The sequence below is a fragment of the Myxocyprinus asiaticus genome, chromosome 47 (assembly GCF_019703515.2).
Source record: "Myxocyprinus asiaticus isolate MX2 ecotype Aquarium Trade chromosome 47, UBuf_Myxa_2, whole genome shotgun sequence".
In the NCBI taxonomy this organism is placed as follows: domain Eukaryota; kingdom Metazoa; phylum Chordata; class Actinopteri; order Cypriniformes; family Catostomidae; genus Myxocyprinus; species Myxocyprinus asiaticus.
Window position 1 is genome coordinate 29,579,357 of NC_059390.1, and position 18,322 is coordinate 29,597,678.

General features: G+C 39.3%; 1 protein-coding gene across 1 annotated transcript in view; it reads right to left on the reverse strand.

Annotated features, from left to right (window-relative positions):
• Positions 1-6,797, reverse strand: part of LOC127436994 (transcription intermediary factor 1-alpha-like) — a 42,533-nt gene extending 35,736 nt beyond the window's left edge. Inside the window, exons 1-4 of the mRNA XM_051691566.1 lie at positions 6,338-6,797; positions 4,569-4,687; positions 4,043-4,190; positions 1,543-1,675 (exon numbers count right to left, since the gene is read on the reverse strand). Coding sequence (XP_051547526.1) covers positions 1,543-1,675; positions 4,043-4,190; positions 4,569-4,687; positions 6,338-6,581 — 644 coding nt within the window. The 5' untranslated portion in view covers positions 6,582-6,797. The remainder of the gene's footprint in view (positions 1-1,542; positions 1,676-4,042; positions 4,191-4,568; positions 4,688-6,337) is intronic.
• Positions 6,798-18,322: the final 11,525 nt, after the last annotated feature.

Here is an 18,322-nt window from a genome sequence, read left to right on the forward strand (position 1 = left end):
ACCTGAGAGAGCCCCTCCCTGGTTTTTTACTTTAGAAGAAGCCTTTGTCACACATTATACATTTGCACATATACAGTGAAATTCTTTTTTTCACAGTATAGCTGGGGTCAAAGCCCTAGGGTCAAGGGCCTTGCTCAAGGGCCCAACAGTGGCATCTTGGAGGTGCTGGTGCTTGAACCCCCAACCTTCTGGTCAGTAACTCAGAGCCTTAACTACTGAGCCACCACTGTTTTGCACCACTGTTTTGTACTATTTTTGGGAGTAGCATACACCCCCATAAAGCGGCGGATACTCTGGAAGTGGTGATTACTGCTTTTTCGTTTAGGCCATGATGCATCAATGTATTACTCCCTGCTAATTCAGAGTCTGGGGAACGGAGCATTAACTTCTGTCAAGAGATTATGGGAGAAAGATTTAAACTTGGTATTGGAGGAGGGAGTGTGGGCTAGGATTTTACAAAATGTCAAGTCTGCATCTAGAGATGCAAGGGTGCACTTTAAGCAATTTATGATTTTGCATCGATTCTACTGGACCCCATGTTTTTGGGGATGTGTTAAGATCCAAGAGTTTTGGTTGAGGGTTCAGAGCTTCATGTGTGATGAGGTGGGCACTCGGTTTTTGTTTTGCCCCAGACGGTGTGTTTTGGGTGATGGGGAGGTCCTGAATGTGGGTGATAGATATATGGAGAGCTGGGTCCTGACCGGCGTGATGATTGGCAGGCGGGTAATCCTCAGGGGATGGAGGTCGTCTGGGGCACCCTCATTTTGTGAGTGGTGTTTCGATTTGGGCAGGGTGGCTGCGTTTGAGGAAATGGTGTATAGAAGGCTGGGCAACCTGGATATGTACATCAGGAAGTGGGGCAGCTATCTGGGCTTTTTGGAGGGCTCTCGGGGAGGGGCAGCAGAGAGGGACTTTTTTTTATGTCCCTAAATATTTTCTGCTGTTTGATTGTCTATTAGTGTGTCTTTGTCAGTTGGCTTTTGACCACTGGAGTGCTTGTTTGTGTCGGGTGGGGGGCTTAATGTTTGGGGGGAAAAAGTTATGATTTCATGTGGTTTGATTTAGCATTTTGTGTTATGTCTATGTGATTTGCTGCATGGAATCAATAAAAATAGTTAATAACAAAAAAAATAAATAAATAAAATTTAGAATTCAAATAAAATTTAAAAACATATGAAGTATAAAATGTATGTTCCCTAAAATAAAATAAAAATAAAAAAACAATTACTGTAATCAACTGCCAGTAGAAGTCTGTGGGGCAAGACATTGAATGGGAATACACGTTCAAAATAAATACTGTAACAAAAGTCTAGCCACATGACCCTCCGAATGTCTTGCCTCAAAGACGTCCAATCCAATAGTGCATTGCTGTAGAAACAACTTTTGCTTTGTTTTTACAAACTGAGGGACTGAAATTATTTCTGTGTTAACTACTCTCAACTCTGAATATTCCTTGTATATACTTGGCAGACGATTTCTCAATAGAGCTCCATGGCACTTTGCTATTAAAGTCACAAAGTGTGATATAAACGTGTGCTGTACTTGTGGTCCTTGTGTTTGAGTAGTTGACAGTCTCTGCAAGTGAGCCGATCACAGGTTTCACAGAAAAGCTTCAACGGCTCCTGCTTGTGAATGTCACAGAAAACGGGCTTCTGTGTGGATGCGCCCATCGCCTCTGTGGAAGATGATTAATAAAAATAAATGTGTAACTTCTTAACTAAATTCTTATGCAGTTTAGTCAAGTTTATTTAGTTGCTCAATGGCAAGCCAAAATGTCTTTTAATCATGAACAGGAAATGAATTATAGATACATAATTACATTTCCTGGTAATACTGGTAATTAGGTTTGCACAAGTAAAAATATAAATTTTTATATCAAAGACGATGTTATTATTTGAGGAAATTATCATTCTTGATATCAAAACTGGATTTTCAACAAGTAAAAAAACAATCCTTGATATCTGTAACTTATATTAGAAATGGACATTTGCACTAGTAACAACGTAATCATTGATGTAAAAAAAAAAAAAAGACTGGTTTTGCTAAGTAGTATATTGCTGATATGTAAAATTCAACTAGTAAACATTTGTGGTCGACCGATATGGGTTTTTTAATGGCGATATCCAGAGAGCAGGGTGGCCGATAGTCTGATACAATGCCAATATATCACACAATTTAATACAGTAAATAACAAACATAAAATTGCTAAAAAAAAATTAATAAACTCTTACTTAGCACTATATTTACTCAATTTCACAGAAAACTTTAACTTTGTAAAAAATTATCTTTAAAAAATAAGATTGTATTTTAAATGATAAAGCATTTTTTCTGATTTCTGTTTAGTTATAATTTTTTTATTTATTTATTTCTTCATGAAGAAATTGTTAATATATTAGGAAGGAAATAACAGTACACACAGTAGTCCAGCAACCATGGATGGCATATGTGCATTAGCAATCGCATTTTCTCACAAAAGACTGACTCAAACCAATTGTACATACAGTGCACAGTGAATAAGACATTTACTTATAGCACACGTGAATTGCTTTTACTTTGAAGTTGCACTCACACGCTCCTGCGCATCCAGCGAGAGTTTAAACGGCATAGATAGCCTGCTTGGTCATGATTTGTGAATCAGAGGAACTTTTGATCCTTATCCAGAAATTTTGATTTTGGCTGGTAGAATACGCGCTTCAAAGGAAGATATTAGATGAGCACTTAGATGGCTCCTTCACTCGCTTCTTAAGGCCGCAAACGGGAAAATGTATCAGCAGATGCCGATAATTAAAAAATTCAGAATATCGGCCTATTTATCTGTCTCTGCGATATATCGGTCGACCACTAGTAAAAATGAATTATAGATATCTTTAAATGTGTTTTGAACAGGAATAACAGATCATTGTGAAATTCTACTTGTGAAAATGTAATTACAGATATCAGGAATTAGGTTTTTTACTGGTTCAAATCCTATTTTTGATATCAAGACTGTATTACTGTGAGTAATGATATCAGTTTTGATATCAATAATTAACATTTTTACTAGTGCAATCGTACTTACCAGTATCAAAAATGAGCATTTTCACTACAGAAAACTGAATTACAGATATATATATAATTCATAGCCTGCATGTGATTAAATGTGGAAAGGGCTTGCCATAGTTGTAAGTGTAAGTGTTAAAAAGAAAGCTTGTCCTTTTGTTTTTGTTTTTTTCATATAAATGATACTTGCTTTGATATTTTGTTAACTAAAGGAATGACATTCAGTAGGGCTGCACAATTAGTTCAATACATTTTTGAAATTACAATTTAAGCTACCACAAGTAACCTATCGTGAAAAGTGTCAATTACAACATTGTTGTGGGTATATATTGAGGTATACTCCTAATGGGCAAAAAACTCTATTTACAACATGTTTTTTATTTTTTGGTTTTTGCAGAGCACTACCCAATCAAAGAAATGTCCATTGCTCAAAATTTTTGTCAAAATTTAAATAGCAGTTTTGTTTTTCATGCTGCTCAGAGGGCCAATGTGACCATTTAGTCTCGATCTTAGTTTACTGATGTATACAACTGCAATAAAGTATTTCAAGCACACATTTCTCGACTTGTTTTACATAAAAAAATATGGCACACAGATGCCTTAGACAAAATACATATTTTATATAAAACTACTGATCGAAATTAATCACAATTAAAATATCAAGGTAAATAACCGTCAATTATGATTTTTTTTTAATCATGCAGCCTTAACATTCAGAAATGTTTAAGTGTGACTTAAATGTACAAATTCTTTTTGGGTGCACTGTTTACCCATTTGGTACATGCAAAACTTGTACGTAATGCTGAATTACATGGAATTTCATCTGCAAACATTGAGATCATATCAATCATAAACAATAAATAGGTTATAATTAGAGCACAACCGATCATGCACTTTCATTTTACCATCTCAGCAAAGCAGTGTAATGTTATGTTACATTTTATTCAAGGCCTTCATATGTGTCCCATGCACTGCTGTTGATTATACATGTTTATGGTCAAACCTGACGACATCTCTGTCATTTGTCTGAGCGTGTGATCTCGGGTGAACTTCACACGCTGATGTGCTTCGATGCAGGTGACGCACAGAAACTCCACACACTCCACGCAGAAACCGCTCGCCTCGGTGTTGTCATCGCAACTCACGCACAGCTGCGAACAAAATATGTGAAGTCAACTAATGCAATTCATCAGAGACATGTTACATAGCGACAGATGGAAGCAAAAGTTAACTTTCAACATTATACATGCATTAGTAGCAAACTCATGAGTCATTACAAAGAACCAGCTCATTCATGAATCACCCTAAACTGACTGCACTATATGTTTGTTGTTGCACCATGGCAAAAGAAAGATGTTTTTTATTTATTGTTTTTGTATTATTTTGCAGTGCCGAGTCTTTCTCTCTTATAACATTTAGACTGTAAACACAAAACTCAACAACTCAGCAATAATATAATTTCTTTTGCAGTGATCCTGCAGATTCATTAGCGGTGCAAAATACATCATAGTATCCAAACAAACATGCACCTGACAGCTCTTTTCCATCGTACTACTCGGCACTTCCATGGAATCCTTGACAAAGAAGTTATCCAAGACTTCAACATCCATACACTCCTGCTGACACACCGGACAGCGGATTGTGTTCACTGATAAACACAGACAAACACACAACATGTTAAAACACAACACTAAACAAATATATCAATGAACAGACATATTTGTAATATTATAAATGTTGCGAATTTGTGCCAAAAATAATTACAATAAAGTTACACATGTCTTTGCTTTGTTCTAAAAAACACAAACTTAAGAAAAGCAGGCAAATATAACACAAACATATTTCACTGAAGAATACAACGGGAAAGAGATATTAAGTGATAAAATAGTAATAAGTAAGTAATAAGGTTTAGTAAGGTTAACAGAAGATATTTTGTGCCAAGATAACAAAAGTTACAGAAATATCTGCAAAGGAAGAAAGAAAGAAAGAAAGGAAGGAAGGAAGGAAGGAAGGAAGGAAGGAAGGAAGGAAGGAAGGAAGGAAGGAAGGAAAGGAGACAGGAAGAAAGGCAGGAAGACAGAAAGGAAGGCAGGAGGAGAGGAAGGAAGGGCTTATTTTGTGACTGTCTAAATCTACATACATTATTTAACACCTACATAACAAATAATTTAGAAATGAGTTTATTATGTGAGAAAAAGGGCATAGAGTGCTATGAGAGACATGGAACTAGCACCGCTATGAAGGAAATCACTTGACAACAGTCATTTAAAAAGTTTAGGGTCATTACACACAAATATTTGACGGGAGAATTCTCTAAACGATAAATCAGAATGATGTATTCCAGTGAGCTGTGTAATGACATACGATATTGATATTTAACATGTTAATAATTTTCCCTGGGGATCAATTATGTTCTGTCTAATATTTACAGGAAAAGTACAATAAAGTATCAAAAGGCAAGGGATACCTGGCTAGTCGTCACACAGGGAAGTTGTCACACGGGCTTTACAGTATGTCAGTAATTGTAGGATATAGTAAATTGTAAAGCACCTACTAAAAAACCTCTTAAATCCGAATCATTTTTGTGAATTCTACCCTCCAAAAGTACATTTTCACCATCATATTTTAGCTATAGCTCTTGTGTAAACATGCAAATATAATGAAACTACACAGGCACATATTAATTCAAGGGCCAACAATATTATGAAGGCAGATTTTTACTGAAATTGTTAAATGTTAAATATTTTTCATAAAAGTCAGGTTGGGGCATGTTGTCACATGCTTTAAATGCCATACATTTACAACTGATCAACTACAATATTTGTTGGCCAAGTTTTCTTTTCCACTTTTGTATTTTTTCATGAATCATTTTGTGCTTTACAGTGTGGTTTACTTTTGAAGTTTTGATGAAAAGCTTATATTTTGGCGTCGATTTTATTTTGGTGGTTGGACTGATGGGGTACCAGGCAAACTCGCAGTTGGGGCATGTTGTCAAAAAGGTCAATGTGTGTTCAGTGAACGGTATCTTTTGTCCTGGGCAAGAACGGTAAAAAAGTTCAATAGCTCTTTTGTAGCCAAAGCTATGGCTATGCAGAAATTGACTTTCAAAAATAAACCCACCCCGAGAAATATTCACTGGAGTAAAAAGTGTGACATCGTCTGTGCTAACAACAGTTACAGTTGTCTCTGATTTATTTAGGGCCCAAAAAACAAACAAACAAAAACAGGTCCCTGCCTGCTCAAACTCACAAGTTCCCCTCTTAGTATTCCCAACCCCTCTTTTGTATTAAAGTCTTACGTTGTTGCGCAGGCCTGGCGGAGGAGGCCGGTAAACATCTCCTGCAAAATGAATGCAGGCAGGGCAGCAGTTTGGGCTCTCTACTGGTGAAACTGAGTTTACACACGGGACACACGTCCATCAGGACACCGCTGTTTTGATCCCGAACATCAGCGTCCTGCACCGGCATACTCTCCGCCTCATTCTCCACAATGATCACCAGATCATCATCATCACACAGCAGCTTCTGCCCGCTTTCATCCATCGTTACTTTAAGAAGACATCGCGCTTTTGCAGTCACTCGTGTGAGATATTCAGTGCGCTCTAGATAGCGGTATGCTCGGAAAATCGCGCCGGATTGTTCACACGAAACAACATGAATTGAGTTAGTGAATGAAACGCGCTGCTCATTGTCTGTTTCATTTTTACATTCAGCGGCTGCTTGTGTTGTTGTTCGGGGGCCCCATCATGACGTCACAACGTGACGTGTGGCTACGGCAGCCGGGAGTGCTCAAACTCCAAGGTAGTTTGTATTATACTTGAAGTGTTTTTTTGTTTGTTTGTTTGTTTGTTTGTTTTTTCCTGTTATGGTTCTCTCTATTCTCTCACTTAATGTTAGAGGGCTAAGAAACCTTTCTAAGCGTAAAGCTATCTTTTTGTACCTTAAACAATTTAATTCTGACTTTTATTTTTTACAAGTATGTCATTCAGTCAAAGAAGATTTGAATTTTTGGAGATCACAATAGGGCATGGACCTGTGGTTGTCTCATGGAACGTGTCACGGATCCTTCTGATCCTCCTACCAATTTCACCCAACCCACTCTCCTGAGTACTGATCACCCACACCTGCCTCCAATCATTGCATCAATCAACCCATCTATATAAACCTCACTCCCCTTCCATTCTGTATCTGGTCTCAACTTTGTGTACAGACTCACTTACCTGTATCTCCAGCATTAAACACCATCACGATTCCTCTCCAGCGACTCTTCTACTCCAAACGTTTCCTCTCCAGTGTCCATCTCCTCAACGTGAGCTTCGTTGTTGCACAACCACCACCTCAAGGAAAGTCACCATCTCTGTCAGCGTTGGTCTTCATCACATAAATGATCACCACTGCAACCCAGTACTGTCACATCATCACTTACGTGCTATCTTTGTTTGTGTTTCAATAAATACCTGCTTGGGTTCAAACATCATCCTCAAGTCCGAGTACACATTAAAGAAGACCAGACCAACAAGAATCATGAACCCAGCAGGTCCAGGAGCTGGTTGACACACTACGGCGTGCACTCATTCAACCCGCTAATCCTTCTGCTTCACCCGCTCCCAGCACTTCCGCAATTTCTTTACAGGTCTACTCCGCCAGTCCCGTGGTCAATCCAGCGCCCTTCTCAGGATCGGAGGAGGACTGCGGTGGTTTCCTACTCCAATGTTTGCTCGCCCTTGAGATGCAGTCGCATCGATTCCCCACTGAGCGGTCGAAGGTGGCCTACATCACCTCCTTGCTGTCTGGAAGAGCACTTCAATGGGCCAATTCACTCTGGGAACAGAAAAGTCCAGTAATACAGTCTCTTGATAGCTTCATTCAGCACTTTAAGGAGGTGTTTGGAAGTTTTGAGGGTGACACATCAGCTGCTGAATAGCTTCTCAAACTTTGTCAAGGTCAGTCTTCTATTAATGACTATGCTTTAAAGTTCCGTATTCTGGCAGCATCTAGTGGCTGGAATGAGTCTGCTCTATTGACCACTTATTGCCATGGACTCTATCCCAAGCTGTGGCTGCATCTCTCATCATACGACAACACCATGGGGCTGGAGCGCTTCAATTCTCCAGAGTAGCCAACTGGATGAAGAGCTGCCTCAATGAATTACCCACCTTGCAGTCCCCGCCTTTCCCTTCACTGAGGTCAACTCTCCAGAACCTAGCAACGAGCCCATGCAGATAGATGCTTTTCGTCTTTCCACTGTAGAGCGCCAACGCCAGCTGAGCCAGGGTCTGTGCCTGTACTGTGGTGGTAAGGGACACAATCTCTGCGTGTCCCACTTGTCCTCCCCATCCTCAGGTGAGCCACCTGACCACAACTATGGTCAGTACTTCTCCTTTAGTAACCTGTGTAACGCTTACAACTCCTGATATCTCTCTTTCAGTATCCGCACTACTCGACTCAGGCTCAGCCGGCAATTTCATCTCGGATGCGCTCTGTCACCAACTCCAGCTTCAAAAACGACCCGCAAACAAGCTTCAAATCCACTCCATAATTGGCAAGCCCTTAGGAAGAGGTTTTATTTGTCACTGCGTGGGTCCTGTAAAACTCCAAGTGGGATGGCTGCATAACGAAGACATCACCCTACTGGTTCTGGAGAATTCCACTGCAGACATTGTATTAGGGCATCCCTGGCTTATACAACATTCTCCAGTCATCTCCTGGGTTTCTGGCGACGTCTTGAAATGGGGGCCTCAGTGTTTCCCTGCCTGCTTCCCAAACTGACTCACTCACAGACCCTGCATGCCCATCAGAAACTCTTCCCCTCTCAATGTCAACACCACCACCATTTAGAGCCCTGCCAGTACAACCCCTCTGGAGATCCTTTCCTGTTATTCACACTTCCTGTTATACTTGCCCTTTATGTGCCTTACAACTACCACCTCATCGACCATGGGACTGTGTGATTAGACCTCCTCCCTGGTGAGCCAGTGCCCTGTGGCAAAGTCAACCCACTTTCCATTCCTGAGCAGAAGGCCATGGAGGATTATATCAAGGAGGCTCTCAGCCAAGCTTATATCCGAATTTCCACTTCCCATACTGCTTCGAGTTTCTTCTTCGTGGCTAAGAAGGATGGAGGCCTACCCCCTTGTATTGATTACCGCTCCCTCAACAGGATTAAGGTTAAGTTCCAGTATCCACTTCCCCTCGTCCCAGCTGCCTTGGAACTGTTGAGAGGAGCCACTGTTTTCACCAAGCTGGACCTTCGCAGTGCTTACAACCTCATTCGAATACGGAGGGGAGACGAGTGGAAGACTGACTCCTACAGGCCACTACGAGTACCGGGTGATGCTGTATGGCCTGGTCAACGCCCCCTCCATGTTCCAAGGCTTCATGAATGAGGTTCCGTGAGTATCCAACGATTTGTCCTCGTCTACATTGACATACTGGTGTACTCTCGGAACGTGACCGACCATTGTCATCATGAAGCGCTCGTGTTGGAAAAGCTGAGGGAATACCACCTGTACCTCAAGGCTGAGAAGTGTTCTTTCCACCAGACATCCCTCCAGTTCATTGGCTACATCAGCCTGGAAGGCATTCGGATGGACGAGGGGAAGGTAACAGTGGTGCAATCCTGGCCCACTCCAACCACCATCAAGGAGCTAGAGTGATTTCCTAGGATTTGCCAACTTCTACAGCCGCTTCATCATGAACTACAGTACCCTCCCATCCCCGTTGACCTCTCCTCCGATCCAAACCCAAATCTCTCTCCTGGACCTCTGAAGCTTCACACGCCTTCCAACTCCTGAAGGATGCCTTCACCTCCGCTCCACTCCTTGTACACCCTGATCCGAATAAACCATTTATCATTGAGGTAGATGCCTCCACCAGCGGCGTAGGAGCAGTCTTGTCTCAGCAGCAGGGGAAACCACCGCTACTTCATCCATGTGCCGTCTTCTCCAGGAAAATTTTCCCGATGGCACAGAACTATGACATCGGGAACCGAGAGCTGTTGGCAATTAAACTGGCCTTGGAGGAGTGGCAGGATTGGCTGGAGGGAGCGCAACATCCATTCCTGGTGCTCACAGACCACAAGAACCTCGAGTATCTCAGAGAGGCTCGTCGCTTAAACCACCGCCAGGCGAGATGGGCCCTCTTCTTCACTCACTTTAACTTTACCATCTCCTATCATCCAGGTGACAAGAACTCCAAGGCAGATGCCCTTTCCCGCCTTTACGCTCCAGAGGAAGGCTCCGAGGATCCTCATACCATTTTACCCCCACATGTCATAGTAAGTCCCATTCAATGGTCCCTGGATGATAGCCTCCGCCACTGAACCAGCTCCATCAGTATGCCCTACCAACAAGACCTATGTACCCTCTTCTCAATGTCTCGCACTCATTGACTCTGTACACTCCTCCTTGGGCACTGGCCACCCTGGGTCCAATAGGACCCTCTCGCTTATCCAGGACCGGTTCTGGTGGCCCCACATGGTTCGAGATGTCAGAAGGTTCGTCCAAGGATGCCTAGAATGTGCTATATCCAGAACACCACGACAACTACTGGCTGGAAAACTCCTTCCGTTGCCCTTTCCTCGCCGACCCTGGTCACATCTAGGGGTCGACTATATCACTGACCTTCCTCCCTCTGAGGGTTATACCTGCGTGCTGGTAGCTATAGACCGTTTCTCCAAAGGCTGCAAACTGATCCCCCTCAAGGGTCTGCCTACCACTCTGGAGACTGCAGAGTACCTCTTCAACCACGTGTTTCAGAACTATGGTATCCCTGAAGACATCGTTTCCGACCATGGTCCCCAATTCATCTCCCGAGTCCGGAGAACCTTTTCTCTCTTGGGAGTGTCAATCAGCATCTCATCTGGTTACCACCCGCAGAGTAATGGGCAGGCAGAGAGGAAGATTCAGGAGGTAAGCCGTTTCCTTAGAACCTTCTGTCATCGCCGCCAGAACCACTGGGGACACTTCCTGTCCTGGGCCGAGTATGCACAGAACTCCCTTTTGTCAACCCTCCACCAAACTCGCACCCTTCCAGTGCATACTCTGTTACCAACCGCCTCTCATCCCCTGGTCCGGCGAACCATCTGATGTCCCAGCAGTCGACCATTGGTTCAGAGAAAGCGAGAGGGTCTGGGACTTGGCTCACCACCACCTGCAATGGGTGGTGCGCCACCAGAGATTCCACGCCAATGCCCGAAGATCTTCTCCTCCCACCTACCAACCTGGGCAGAAGGTGTGGCTCTCCACAAGGGACATCAGGCTGCATCTCCCCTGCAAAAAGCTAAGTCCCCGTTACATTTGGTCCCTTCACAATCACCAGATAGATCAACTGTCACTTACCAGCTCCAACTCCCTCCCTAATATCGCACACATCCCACATTCCACGTCTCACTGTTAAATCCTTACCACTCCCCTCTCTCTCCTCACTCCTCAGAACCTGATCCTGTTGACGACGACCGACCTTGGAGGACGGACCGATCTACGCAGTCCGAGACATTCTGGACTCCCGATGCCACAGGGGTCATCTCGAATATTTCATAGATTGGGAAGGTTATGGTCCAAAAGAGAGATCTTTGATTCCTCGAGACGACATCCTGGACCCGACCCTACTCTCCAACTTCCACGACGCACATCCTGATTGTACATCTCCACGTGGACTGGGTCGGCCACGGCGTCTGGAAGCACATCCCTCTGGAGCGGTCCGTGGGGGGGGGGTTTATTTCACAGATCCTTCTGATCCACCTACCAATTTCACCCAACCCTCTCACTCTCCTGAGCACTGATCACCCACACCTGCCTCCAATCATTGCATCAATCAACCCATCTATATAAACTTCATTCCCCTTCCATTCTGTGTCTGGTCTCAACTTTGTGGTCAGACTCACTTACCTGTATCTCCAGCGTTAAACACCATCACGATTCCTCTCCAGTGACTCCCGTGTCCATCTCCTCAACGCAAGCTTCGTTGTTGCACAACCACCACCTCAAGGAAAGTCACCATCTCTATCAGCATTAGTCTTCATCATGTAAACTATCACCACTGCAACCCAGTACTGTTACGTCATCACTTACCTGATCTCTTTGTGTTTCAATAAATACCTGCTTGGGTTCAAACATCATCCTCGAGTCTGAGTATACGTTACAGAACGTCAAGCTCAGCTGGGGTTTACATCTTACTTAATCGCTTTAAGGGGAAAATTCTGTTTTCTGACTGTGATCCAAGTGGTCTGTATGTTTGCCTCCTACTTGAAATTGCAGATATGATGTTTATTGTTACCAATCTTTATGGATTTAATCAATAAAAAGAAAACTAAGATTTATTTTATCGAATGGAAGAACGTATACTTTCATTGTTAAATAACTACCCCAACTCTTGGAGATTTCAATGTGCTTATGGACAATAATATTGATAGATGTCCCCCAAAATCTAATAATTCTAATTCCTACTTACAGATGTTCAAAGGGTTTCTTTGGTTGATAACTGGAGGGAAACTCATCCATCTTTAAAGGTATTTACATGGAGTAATAACTCTTTCTCATGCCAATCTCACATTGACTTATGGCTTGCTTCTAAGGAGCTGCATAATATTTCAACTGATTATACCTTTTTATCTGATCATAAATGTATTACTATTCACATCCCTCTTTCAATTACTGTTAACTCATATAGAACTCCCTCTTATTGGAAGCTTAACTCAGTTATCGCCTATGATGAAGTAAAAAACAAAATTGATGACATTATCGCAAATTTTTGGAACAAAGCAAAGGAGGAAGATAACTACTGCAGTAATTGGGAGTTAACTAAATATGAAGTTTGTAAATATTTTCGGAAATTCAGTGGTGACTTGGCTAAAAAGAAGTCTAATGAGAGTAATGTTATTTGTAAAATTACTAGTCTTTTAGCTAAAAATGTGGATGATATTACTGATTTTGAAAAAGCTGAACCGCAACATCAGTTAGATAAAATATATAAAGCTGAAGGAACTTACATCCGATCACGCAGAAAGTGGCTCAAGGAAGGTGAGCAAAGCTCTGCTTATTTTTTCTGATTAGACAACAAGCCAAAAAAAAGTAATATAGGAAAACTCATGATTGATGGAATAGTAAGTGAAGATCAGAAAATCATTGGAAGATTCTATGCTAAATTTTACATTGAGTTAAATACGTTTAAATTTTGCCACCAAGATGCAACTGATTTCTTCAAGTCTCTTCAGAATGTACAGCAATTGAATATAGTAGATAAAGCTTTTTGTGATGCTTCTAGTACCCTGAATGAGATTGTAGAAGTGATTAATTCATTAAAAAATGGAAAATCTCCAGGCACTGATGGGCTCACTTCAGAGTTTTATAAATTATTTAGCACAGAAATAACACCATTTCTATTAGAGGTTTTTAGGGAAAGCATAGAGAAAACATTTCTCCCCCCACCTTATGTCAAGGAATAATTACCCTAATTCCAAAGCCAAACAAAGATCCCTTTGTGATAGACAATTGGCACCCAATCACTTTATTAAATAATGACTATAAAATAATAGCTTTAGTTCTGGCCAAAAGAATAAAATGTGTCCTAAATTCCATTATTGATGAAACAGTCAGGATTTCTACCAAACAGACATATATCAAACAATATACGCTTAGTATTAGATGTATTAGACTATTCATATTTACTCCAAAAATAAAGTTTTATTTTATTTTTAGACTACTATAAAGCGTTTGACACACTAGAACATGAGTTTTTGTTTCAAGCGCTACATAGAACTGGCTTTGGTAACCCCTTTTGTAATATGGTCAAAATGCTGTATATGAATAGTAGTAGCTCCATTAAGTTAAGTAACAGTACCTCTCCCAGATTCTTCTTAAACCGTGGAGTTAGACAGGGATGTCCAGTCTCTCCCTATCTTTTTTAATTGCAACACAATTTCTTAGTTCACACATCAAAGCAAGCCATCTAAAAGGCATCAGTATTGGCAACACAGAGATAATTATTAGTCAGTTAGCAGATGATACTGCTCTGTTCTTAGAAGACTCTCTGCAAATACCAGCAGCCCTATGTGCTCTTCATCTCTTTTCTATTGTATTGGTGGTATTGCAGTTAAAAAATGTGTTACATATTCGGGTATACAAATAACCAAAGATAACTCTAGATGCACTGCTAATTTTAACCCAATTGTTACAAAAACAATGAAATGGCTTAATTGCTGGCTGTAGAGAGACCTTTCTTTGAAAGGCAGAGGTTTGCTTGTTAAAGCAGAGGGTCTGTCTTGCCTAACTTATACCGCTCAGTCATTGTGTGTTGATAAGCCCACATGTAAAGTAATTGATGGAATCTTAATTAAATTTTTATGGAAAAACAAATCCCATTATTTGAAAAAGTCAGTGATACTAAATTCTCACAAAAAGGGTGGCTTAAACTTAATTGATTTTAGCTCACTAAATAACACAATTAAAATAAACTGGCTTAATCGATTCCTTAAACACCGCAAAGTTTGTTCTAATATGTAATTATGATATTCAAAACTCCCTGTCAAGCTATCTAACTTTCATCAACAAGTTCTTTTGGCATGGACTCTCATTTACAAGCATAGCTTTTCTCCTCATCGGTGTTACATAAGGAACAATAGGAACATTTTATTTAAGAATAAATCTTTGTTCTATAATCACTGGTTCAGTAATGGAATATTTCATGTTAGACAGCTCTTTAATAATGAAGGTCTGCTTTTTAGGTGTACAGAATTTCTTTCAGAATAGAATATACCAGTAACTCCTAAAGAGTTTGCTACAGTTATGGATGCTAGTCCATCTGGCATACACATGCTTTTCAAAAATAATACTCTCTCTTTAGGTTCATTACCCTCTCCTGAACCTGTAAACACACCTATTGGTGAGATATGTTTCACTGAAAAAAAAGGAAGGAATCATAAAGTAAGAGCTCTATTCATAGAGAACATTGCCTCTGCCCCTCCTGCAATCTCATATTGGAATGGACTCTTTGATCATTTAAATTGGAAAAATATATGGTCCATGCAACAAAGATTTTCCTCACAAACAAAGTAAAAGAAATATCTTTTAAATTAATTCATAATATTTACCCTGTCAAAAATTTCTTAAAGAAAAAATTCAGATCTGATTTTGACACTAATTGCTCTTTTTGTCAGAATGACACTGAAACTACTCTTCATTTGTTTTGGTCATGCAACTATACTCTGCAACTTTGGACAGATGTTAGTTTATTTATCTCAATCTTGCCAAGTTTTTCAATGAATCCCAAAACTGTTATTTTTGGATTTGTTGAAGCGGATCCAAACGCCTGCTTTATAATAAATCTAATTCTTTTCCTATGTAGATTTTATATTCATAAATGTACGTTTTCGAATTGTAAACCTATTTTTTTTGGTATTCTTACAAGAGATAAAACATTATTTAATTACAATTTCATCTTCTCTTAACAAAAAAGCACTCAGAACATGTACAATTTTCACGGCCTACAAACTTTTTACTTTAACGTGTAATTTTCTTTTAATTTAAGTAATGCCCTCTTTCTTTCTTTCTCATTTCTTATTTTAGTTACTGTCTAGTTTTGTTTCTGTTTTGAGCTATGGTGTTGGGTGAAGTGTTTTCTTTAACTATTCTTTATATTGCTGTTATTCTTAATACTTATTGTTGTGTTCTAATTTTGTTGTACCACACTGTAAACTGAATGTTCAAATAAAGCATTAAAAAAAAAACAAAAAAAAAAACTCCAGGGTAGGGTTGCACCAGCTGTGCGTAAGGTCTCACTTAAGTTGAGACGTAATGTTCACACTAAGGGCTTAGTAACTACTAGTTCGTTTGTAACTAAGTCAGTGCTTAATTTGGTTGCACCACCTGTTCTTATGGCAAGACTTAACTAGTAGGTCATAAGCTCTCCGTAAAGTAATGAGTAGTCACATAATATGACGTTTGCCTGTATTGATCCAATAAACAGCCTTCAAATTTGTACACAGAAGATGTTCAAACCTTCACTGTTAAAAATTTTCCAGTAAAAAACAGTAAAGAACTGGCAGCAGGGTTGCCAGCAAGTTACTGTAAAATTAACAGTATCTTGCTGTAGCTGAAATTTACGGTTTGCTACTGTTTTTGCAAATACAGCATAAAGCTGTCATTTTACTACCTTTACAGTAAAATACTGACAAAAGGATTAGCAGTTAATTACTGTTTATTTGCACTTTTTCACAAGAGGTATATTTGCAGAATTTTACTGTAAACTACAGTAAAAATACACTACATGCTACTGTATAAGCTATTGAGTAATGGACTGCTAACAAAAAGGACTACAATGTGTTTACTTTTTTTCTAAACCTTGTGATTTAATAAATTATTCCTTAGTCTTGCAATAAAAAAAAAAATGTTTTTAATAGTGTATAAATGTAGCCTTTGAAATAGTGACTTAAACTTTTGAGACAAATAATACAGTTTCAAAGTGTCTTTTCAAAACGTCTCTCTTTATTTGCAAAACCCCATTCTTGCAAAACATCTGTACAAAATTATAAGGCAATTGGTAAAACAAAGCCCAAAGCTGATTTGGGTAAATAAACTTACAGCCCTATATATAATAAATACATATTATAACAAATAATAACAAATCTCACAGTCTGTCCAAACACTGAACTCTGGACACAAACACTCAGTAAATAACTGAGAAAGTGGCTGAATGAATGACTAAAACAGTGTGTGTGAGTGTCTGAGAAAGTGTTTGTGTGTGTGTGAGTGTCTGAGAAAGTGTTTGTGTGAGTTTGTGTGTGTGTGTGAGTGTCTGAGAAAGTGTTTATGTGAGTTTGTGTGTGTGTGTGTGTGTGTGTGTGTGTGAGAGTGTCTGAGAAAGTGTTTGTGTGAGTTTGTGTGTGTGTGCATGTGTTTGTGTGTGTGTGAGTGTTTGTGTGAGTTTGTGTGTATTGAGTGTGTGTGTGAGAGAGTGTGTGTTGAGTGTGTGTGTGTGTGTGTGAGAGAGTGTTTGAGTGAGTTTGAGTGAGTGTGTGTGTGTGAATGACTGGGTTCACTGACTTATATAAAGTCCCACTCAAAGTCCATTAGTTTCTTTAGTAGACTGGAGACACGAGGGTTGACTGATGTCATCTTTTTCTGGGCGACTTTCCCCGTACGCTTTGACAGGACTTTGCCTCGTCCAGCCTGGGTTTCTCTCTCAGGATTTATCCCGATGAAACGCCTGAGAAACAAATGTGTGTGTGTATATAAATATATATATATATATATATATATATATATATATATATATATATATATAAACAATTTTTTTTTTTTTATAATTCTATAACCTAAACTTTAATGATATTTAAATGAATTTTTTTAGAAAATATAATGAAAAAATCCTTGTTCCCTTCATCTGGTACACCACTTCTATGACATATAAAGTTATTTGTTTATTTATTTTGTACTTATTTTTAATAAAAGCATTAGCGCAAGGCTGAACAAATGTGCAAAAAAGCAAAATAAAATTATATTAATAATTTAAATAATTTAAAAATAATGTTTGTCCCTTGATTTCATGGCATTGGTGTTATCAATGTTAAAACCTTTTTTTGAAATACAAAAAGTAGTGGAAGGTTTAAGTTCAGAGGCTGCTTAAATATGCATTTAGGGATTTTTCCCAGCATGTTAAAAAGTTATGAATTCACATTTTAACTAATATTTTCACAAATATTTGGTGAACCCTCAAAATGTGGTGTTGCAACCCATTTAACCCTCGTTAGTGTTAACTTAGTGTTAACTTAGTGTTACCTTGCTTCGTTCGTGAAACAGAATTAAATAATAAAAGAAAGAACAACAGCCAAGTTGTCCTTTATGAATAAAAATTAATGTCAACATGTTACAAAATGTTTGCCCTCAGCGTTTATAGGCAAAAAAAATCTGAACTAAATGGAAAATTTCAATTAAAGTTGGAAAGTCAAATTTTTTTGAGAATGACCCATTTGCAATTTGGGTCAGTTCCTCACATAAATCTGTTGTGTGTCTTTAGAAAACATGAAACACAGCACATGAATCATATGGACTACTGTTTACGGACCAAGTTATTCACTATTGTTGGAAAGCGAAGTGCATTTTAAGGGAGCACACTTCAATTGCACATCAATTTCGTCATGAATGAACCAGGAATTGTTACTGAGAATATGTAGTTAAAGATGAATATTGAGATATGTTGTACTTGTAATAAGTGGTGTTTTATAAAAAGAAATTAACTGAATGGTTAAAATATTTGTATTTAAAATTAACAAATAAAAAATTTGTTTT